Source organism: Aythya marila (assembly GCF_965140915.1).
Source record: "Aythya marila genome assembly, chromosome: 5".
In the NCBI taxonomy this organism is placed as follows: Eukaryota; Metazoa; Chordata; class Aves; order Anseriformes; family Anatidae; genus Aythya; species Aythya marila.
In genome coordinates this window covers 49,194,658-49,203,614 of record NC_139046.1, presented here as the reverse complement: position 1 = coordinate 49,203,614, position 8,957 = coordinate 49,194,658, and the positions used below count along the sequence as shown (strand labels likewise).

The 8,957-nt window shown below is 41.8% G+C and overlaps 1 protein-coding gene across 4 annotated transcripts in view; it reads right to left on the bottom strand.

The window, feature by feature from the left end:
• Positions 1 to 3,917: 3,917 nt before the first annotated feature.
• Positions 3,918 to 8,957, bottom strand: part of LDLRAD3 (low density lipoprotein receptor class A domain containing 3) — a 115,051-nt gene continuing 110,011 nt past the window's right edge. For 3 of the 4 annotated variants that reach the window (XM_082760739.1, XM_082760736.1, XM_082760737.1), the window contains one exon: positions 3,918 to 8,931. In XM_082760739.1, coding sequence (XP_082616865.1) covers positions 8,670 to 8,931 — 262 coding nt within the window. In that variant the 3' untranslated portion in view covers positions 3,918 to 8,669. The remainder of the gene's footprint in view (positions 8,932 to 8,957) is intronic. The other variant, XM_082760738.1, reaches the window with a different exon arrangement.

Below are 8,957 nucleotides of genomic sequence, written 5' to 3'. Positions count from 1 at the left end.
CCCCCCTTGCTCCCTTTCCAATGGTGTAAAGCAAAAGCTGGCGGCATCAGTCATCTGGCAAGGTGTTGCTACAGCCCCTGCACCCATAACCCTACAATTCACACACAAAGTGCAGTTTGCATCTATATCAGCATTATTTATGGCACGCCGCTTGCAATACACCCTAGCTCCCTTCTGGGAGACGTTCACAGTCCACGTATTTGTTAACCTGTGGAAACCTCCCAAAATGCCCACTCACGATTAATTGCAAACTTATTCTAGAACAGAAGCCTCCACGCAGAGCTATACAGAATAACTGTTTCAGTAAGTCTGCAAATATAAATAATGCAAACAAGTACCTAGAGGTTAGGCGAAAATACAGAATTTAAATTTTTGTTTCTACTGCTGCCCTAATTTTTCTGAAAAAGAAGAGAACTTGAAAGAGTTACCTGCAGGTCCAGACTTCCCTTTGTCTTTTTTCTTAAATCTGCAAGCGATACGCTTCTGTAAAACTGAATGGATTCAGAAGATTATAAATGGCTGGATCAGACAGCACACCCAATGGTCAGGAGGCTGGATCTTGGAAGATGACAGTTTTGTTGTTCCCCAAACCAATCTTGATGTCTGTCCCTGTTTCAGATGTTCTCACTTACAAAAGAGTGCAAATCTTTCTCACACCCCTGCAATGGAGAAAAAAGAAGAGGAGTCAGCTGTTAAGAGTAACAAGAGCAGTTAGTTGCTTGAGAAGCATGACTTCAGCAAAGAAGCCAGAGGATTTCTATCTAGCTTCCTGAAGGAAGGTGGCAATCATTCCAGAGTTATTTTCACATACCAGACAGACCAACATGTGCTGCAGAACCTGTAACAACCACAGCTTTCACAGCAGTGACTGCTGTCTCAGCACCAGGCCCACCAGGGCTCACAGCACAGGAACTTCGAAGCCTGGGGCCAAGCAGCTTCTGGAGGCAGGCTTCACTAATGAAAACCTGCTCCATCTCTCAGGTGGGCACGCTCTTTTCTTTCTGTAGAAGCTCAGGTACTGTATTATTTTACATAATCCATGTCTTAACCAGCATATCTAACATGACACCTTAGAAGCAGGTATTTAAGCCAGCTCCATTACTTCTGAAGCAGAGCATTCTCCAAATCCACTCTGGATAATTCATCGGTTCTGCTGACTCCTCTGCTCTGCACAGCCTACCAGGGGATACTGATAAATACAGAACCAGATGCATGAACAATTTTTGCTCTCACCTTTGAATCATATTTGAGTAAACAGAAAACAGCCAAATATCAATGATGTTTTCTTAGTTTGCAAACACGTTTACTGTGCAGCATTTAAATACTTCTTCAGGTACAACAGGTAGAATATAGAAACAAAACACAAGTTGAAAACACCGGTTTTCATTAAACATAAGGGAAAAATCCTCCCACATATAATGATACACTGGAAAGACAGCCTTCTCCATTGCAAATAAACCCTCTCAAATGTACCTGCTATCTCCTTGTGACCTGAATCAGGATTGTTTCAGTGAGCACATCCACGGTCCGCTACAACACGAGGCCACAATACACAGCAAAGGCTATATGAAGAGCACTGCCCCTCTCTAGAAAGTCTTGTGCAGTAAATTTTGTACTGTCCCTCTCATTGCACATTCAGCAGTCACAGGAGATGGTTCATCTGTGATGTGAAAAATTCAGGTCTCTCACTTCATAAGTGTTCCTATGCATGGAGATGTATAACCCCTTTGGAGGTTTAACATGTACCAACCAACCAACCAGATCTTCCTCTCCCTACCCCAAACCTGTGCAAGCAAGTGTTACTTTGGATGCATTGTTGAGCAAGCAGCGTTTTCTAAGATAACCCTGTCACAAATAAACGAGAAGAAAAATCTACTCTGTCAAATAAAACATCATACTTCTTCATCACTGTGCTGTGACATGGCTCACATTTGTCAAGGAAACAGCAGGTATCCCATACAAATGTGACAGACCACTCATTCATTCAATCAAATTGACACTGCCAGGGTGCTTTTCTTGAAACAAGCAGTTTCGGGTCAAACTAGACTATTACCCCTATTGTTCTTACACTGATGAAGGCTCTTGTGGTTTTGTGCTGAGAAATGACCACACTTAAATTTGAAGGAGTTACAGGCTGTGGCATTAAGTAATGAGATTTTGTTTTGTTTTGTTTTTACCTCAAGGTGACTGGTATGAATTAATCTTAGGTGAGATCTACTGAGGAAAAAGTACTTGCCTCTACACTGGCTGTTGAGAAGAACATAGGCATTGATGGTCCCAAATCAGTTCTCAATGAAAAAGTGGTCTTCTCTGTGGTCTTCAGCAGCTGTAGGACTGAAACTCTTTGGGTGCACTCCCACAGAAATGCTAAGGGCCGGATCAGCAGCAGTCCCCTCAATGTGGCCTTAAGGAACTGTTGGGATTTTGGGAAGCAGAGAATCACGTTTCAGTTTAGCTATTCACACTATGTTTTGTGGATAAACAGAAAATTTAATTCCCTAGAGAGATCAATCCAGTACTTTTCCAAAGGGCTTTATGCAATATGCATACCCTCAACTCTCCTTTGAAAAGCGCACTTGAAGAGCTGTGAATTTCCACATGAAGACGCCTCTACTTCAAGTAATAACAGCACATCATTTTGGACTATAGCTCCCCAAAAGGTGAAAAGCCTCTTAGCTCTCTCACCAATAGATAACCGAGGCTGAAAGATTAGGAGGCTGCCACAAATCAGCAAGAAAAGACGCCATAAAATCACTGCTGAAATAAACTGCATATTTAATTTTTGAGGTGTAAAAATTAAGGTCTTTAAACAAATTGGAAGCAGAGAGAATAAAAATGATTAATCAGGGAGCTTAGCTGGAGAGCATGCTATTTGTTTTCATAAGCGGCTGTCTTCTGAATCAACATTTCTGAAGCGTAGCCCTTGCTGGGACATGACTGAATGAGCCGGCTCCAAGCTCCCCCCCCGCGGAGGACGCATTGTGGCAGCATCAACAGATCCTTCTCCCTTGCGGTGCTGGAGTGAATTCTGAATCCACAGCTCTTTATTTTGGGGGCAGTTTGCCAGTGTCAAACAAAGATTACTGTCTGAGCATTTTGGTGAGGGTATGTGACTTAATTAACTGGGATAATGATAAAACTGACATGCCTTTGCCAAGGTAGAGAGTGGAGATGAGTCATGGAAGTGAAATATGTCAGCCTCCATATTCTTTTTGAGACAGAAATATTTTGACATGGTATTCGGAGCCATTTTCTTCAGACTGTGAGAATAACGTTGTCATAGAAAGGGTATTTCTTAACGCTAGCCCTCTGAGAGGAGTGTGGCTAATCACGTACCTCAGCAGGAAGAGTGGCTACGATCCAGACACAACGTGGGGCTGGGCTTGGTGGGCTGAGCAGTTCCCACGATGACGGCGGTGCTTGCAGCAGGCGTGTGCTGGGGGAAGCGCCCCGACGTGGGACTCCAGCCAGACACAAACCCTCCACAAAGCGTCTCAACTCGATCCTGGCTCACGTGGCTGGCACGTGGATCACGGAGCTGGACATACACAGGGATGTTGTACCGGGGGTGCATGTGGTGGGAAAGGGGCAGGCAGAAAGAGGGGGGTAGAAGCTAATGCTAAAGGCCCTGCAGCTCTGCTGATAAATCTGTATGCAGCACCAAGGCAGAGCACCAGGCTATGCCAAGGTCTCCAGAGCTTTACTACAGTCCAGAGAGCAACCCAACAGGGCTTCGGGGCCTCCTCTCTGACACCACAAACTGAATGGGAAGATAAGAAAGAAATTAAGCAATTTTCATCTGTATAAATATGAGACATACGTATCAGTATGCTTTTATACACATATGCACATGTGGGTTTCCATTATCACTTCCTTTCTTAAAGTAGTGTTTAAAACCCACACCGATTTATCAAAACTTCACAAGGAATGCAGAAATTGGAGACCACCTCAGGTAGGCGGCTGTAAAGCTAACCCAAACGAGACTTGATGAGATAGGGGACATCTGCACTTGTGAACAGTATTAAAACACCGACTTTATTCAGGAATACAGAATACATTTTCAAAGATTTCCAGTTTACAAAAGTTTAAGACAAGGTTGGGTTTCAACATACAACCTCCCTTAAAGCTCTTACATAAGATCTCAATTTCAAGTTGAAAAAAACTCAAATCAGTTAAAAAAAAAAAAAAAAAAAAAAAAGGAACAAATGAAGGCCACAATCCTATACTTGGATACATTCGAGCAGAATCCAGCATGGTACTGAAATTCTTTCTGCAGTCACATATTTTAGTCCACGAGTGAGTTACAGCTCTGTGCTGATACAATACATTTCAGATCTAGTTCGAACTGCAAGAAGAGCACTTGTCTTACAATTTTAGTTCCCGGCATCATATGCAAAATAGCTACCAATGAGCAACAGTTAAAAACAGTACGTGCCATTTGATCACCACTTTAAAAATACAGCATTAAATCCCTCCTTCATTAAGACATTTTTAAATATTCATTAAAAATTAAATTCAGAATCAGTGTCCCTCTATCCTTTTCATCATTAATAGTTTTTCTTATCTACTAAAACCATTTGTCTTCTCTAAGATGTCTAAAAAGTAAAACGCACAAGATTAACAAGCTGCAGCATTAATTAAAATGAGAATCATCTCTTTCCTCCACCCGACTTCTAAATCTATCACGAGGGCCCTATTAGCTGTATCAAAGTGAAGTGGTGTAAATAAAACTGATTTGACTTAAAAGGAGGAGAAGAACGAATGCAGAGTTATTTAAAAATCGCATTGCAGTCAGTGTTGTCATGTATGTCACTGCAGACAAGAGCAGAGAAAATTATTCAGAGGCTCTCTTTTAAAAACATTACTGCCAATTTTCCATTAGCACAATAGCACCAGAGAGGTAAATTGCAATTTGCCTTACAAGGAACTTCAGATTACTACCAAGCAGATTCACTAATGGCCTAATTTTAAAATACACAGCACTCTGACTTCAGCAGAGGTTACACACACTCAGAACTTCTGCAGTTTAATTTATTTTTTTTTTTTAAATAACCCAAATCTTATTTCTAACAGGCTAAACCTAATTCCTTCATTTACCTCAAGCAGTCAGTCATTTCTTCAAATTGTTTTGTTGAAACAAATCAAATATATTAATCCCTGCTCTGAGTGGAACTGCTCATTCCAGTGGTCACTATTCAACACAGATATGGAACCAGAATTTGGCTCTGGAGGAAAACTTTAATCTGTTTTACTTGTGTGAGAATAGATCTTTGAAAGACCATTCATTTGATTAAATATTAAGTACAAAGGAAAGCTCCTGGAGGACTCACCTCAAACTCAAAGGTTAAGAGCAATTGCAAACAATGGAATGATTAATTCCAAGTTTACTGGCTACAGAAAAGAAATCCTACTACGTGGTATTTCACGAACATTTAGCTTCAGCCTTACAAGGCAAAGATCAAGGAACTGCAGGATTTTCAATGAAATATTTAATTTAATCAGCGTGGTTGTTGCTACCATGCTCCTCCAAAGATTCCACTGAATAATGCAGTATAGAGATGTATTAACACTACCAAAAGTGACACGTTATAAACAATTTCTGTGTGATACTACAGCAATTTCCAAAGCAACCTGCTAGAAAATCTGTTCTACATACCAGGAAACTGGAGTAAGATGAAAACCTTCCTTCAAGTTTTGGCATGCCCTTTTTGGAACAAGGTACTGAGCTCCTGTACTCCTCCAAGGTCAATGGTCCCCAACAGTAACAACAGAGAGGAAGACAAGACTTGGTTCTCTTTTTGGATCTCTAGACAATGATATGTAACAACACCCAGGAATGTAGTCAACAGCCCAGCAAATCAACATTCAATCAGAAAGGCACAATCTCCTTTTATAACTCGCATAAAAACTAAAAGATTCCTGTACAAAGATAAATACACCCTTAGCTGGAAGGGAAAATGTCACACCATTTAGAATGCTTTTTCCTCCTTTTTTTCTTTTTTCTTTTTTTTTTTGTAAAGTCCAAATGGATTATCTTAATGCAAAAGTTACATGAATATATACAGCCTGAAAGAGCATCTTATATATATAAATATGTACACGTATAACAGTGACTGACACAGACAGAAGCAGCAGGCTATGTCCACTCTTCTCCTACTTCCTAGCAATGCAAGGCAATGTTTTTCAGATGCCACAGGCAAACGTGTTTGGTTTGCACGCACCCTGGTGACTCTGAACACACATGGTGAAATGCAGCCCCCCACGGAAGGCTTGCCTGAGGGCTACGTGCCACATGATTTACGCTGGACACAATGACTTAGTTTCACTAGTGTAGCTTTAGGGCACTTCAACAGGAAACATAAAACTCTAACGAAACCACTGCAAACTTTTCAATAGTACAGTTGAAAGTATAAAACATTTTAAAAACCGCAACAGAAAAATGTTAAGGCCAGTTCTGAGGCTGTATTATGTAGCTCTTACAAAAGGCTGAGCAGAACCCGAAAGAAAGGCAAGGCGGCGCCAGGGCCTGGTGCTCACCCCTGTGCCACAAATTCAGCTACGTACCTGAGTTTAACCCACCTGCAGAACACAGAACACCCGTCTGCGGTGTGACAGGAACAGCTGCCTGCCTGGTGAGTTGCAAGGAGTGATTAATGAGCCTGGTCCTGCTTTGTGCAGGACAGCATAACTGCTCTGCTTGAGCTCCCACCACGAGTGGAATCTGCCCCAGTACTGCACATTGCTTTACAACCATTGCTTCTCCGGTGCACTGCAGGATAGGCTGCCTAAGCCCATAAGAAAAGGCTGCTGTTAATTTGTTTCCAGAGTAAGCCAAGACCATAAGCTCTAGAGCTCTACAGTCTCCCCACAGTGCCATCTCACTCCTGAAGGACCTCTGCAAATCCCTCTGGTGCCTGCCTCCCACATACCATGTCAGTTGACATGGAAAAAAAATAAATCACAAAACCAGTTCAGGTTTACATGTGGAAACTAAGACTGAACTTGAGTCATTCTTCCACATATAGCCATTCTCAAGAATTCTTGAGTCCTGAACATCTAACCTTTGGGGGAAATAATTTACCTTATATACGGTGGAAAAAAGCAGAGGTTGTGGGAAAACAGTTTATGTCCTTTCCATTAAACAGAAAATCCTGTTTAATGACACTGTTCGTTACATGGAAGAGAAGTGGGAAATGTGTCTAATACACAAGTGGAAATAATTTTTCAAGGCCAATTTCTCTCTGGACAAGAGAAAGGCAGTGCATTATCTTCTGTATACTAAGCACAAGCACAGCACTGCGGTGGCATTTAAATTCACAGCTTACCTTCCCTCTTTCCACTCTGAACATCTTTACCTTTGAGTTGCTTTCTCAAGGGTCATTCAACACTGTGCACTGAAAGACATTTCGTGGAAGAACACTCTAAGAGTTAAGAAAAAAAAAAAAAAAAAGACAATGTTTTTCTGAAAAGACCAGAATTTCAACCAAATGAATATGAATAATGGCAAACCATAAAAAGCAATGAGAATATCATAAGAGAAACTTTGAAATTTTAGAGTTCTACAGGTACAAACAGAAGTAAACCTATGCAATACACTACTTACATACATAGAGTATTAAACATGAGTATCCATTCATGTACATAGGCACGGTCTAGATGATGCTAACAAGCCCCAAACCTTTCACTACATCACCTGCTTTGAGTTATTTCAAAGATTAACAAACTAGTCATTTACACTGAAGCTTTCCACGCTGGGTATCTGCTTCAGGATGGTTTTGGTGTTCAAGATCTAGCTGGAAAAGCGTTCTGGGTTTTTGTGTGTGTGGTATTTTGTTGTTTGTCCAAGAAGAAACGCATGGAACAATGTTGTTTTGCCATGCTTGAAAAGAAGTCTTGCGCCGGTTTGTTGAGAAGCTTCAGTGCCTCTGTGCTCAGCTGTGAAATTTGACAGATAAGCCAACCTTTGTGATTTTCCTGAGGAAGTCCATGAAAATTTGGCCTTGATACTAGCATCTGGGAAAAAAAACAACAATACATGCTTGTTTGCTCATTTAGAGAGCTGTTCTGTTGCATCCTCACAAGTTTAAACTTTGAAAATTACATTCAGAGTGAGAATGTTCCAGGCCAGGAAGAGAAGGGTCAACTATAGCATTTTCTGCAATTTGAGCACTGCCAGTGGGCTAGGACTGGGCTTCAGATCTCCAAGGTGAAAGACTGCCCCTCTCGTGCTTCAACGACCACCAGTTGGCACTCAGCAGTAGGAAGAAAAGGCTCGCACAAGGCAGCAGACAGTCCGCAAACAAGAGCTCTCTGGCATAGATTTTGTGTGCAACATCTGTATACATTATACATGCACCTATATACATTCATATACAGTACACATTCCAAGAAATACATGGCATCAGTTCTTCAGCGTAGCACTGTTTCTCTTGCTAGTCTGAACTGGAACCTGCTTGCAAGAATACTGTGGAGAGCTGACGTGACTCCAGCTCTGTCTTTGATGAGCTCAAAATGCTGAATTAAAAAATTAACTTAACATGGATTCAAATAAGTCATCACTGAGGCACATTCCTGCCCGAAACCTTTTAGAAACAGCAGATTAACCAACATAGACAAGAAAAAGTAAATCCCTTCCAGCCCATCCCAAATGGGCATCCAAGCTGGAGCAGTTACACTTCTCTTTCATCAACATGGTTGACCAGAGGATCACTTGGATCTGTTGTCCTCTCAAGAAGAGTCCTGTGGCCATCCATGCTGTCATGGACATCTCTTCTCCGACTGCTGTCCGTGCCCTGAGGGCTTCCAGCCACGGGGGTGTCTGTGCTCACCAAGCTTCCCGTCCGTGAGCGGTAAGGAGGAAGATCTGGCTGATTAGGGGATTCAGACTCAGGGCAATAAGGGGGTGGAGGAAGGTCAAACCAAGGTGGTCTGCTGCAAGACACACAACACAGTGAGAG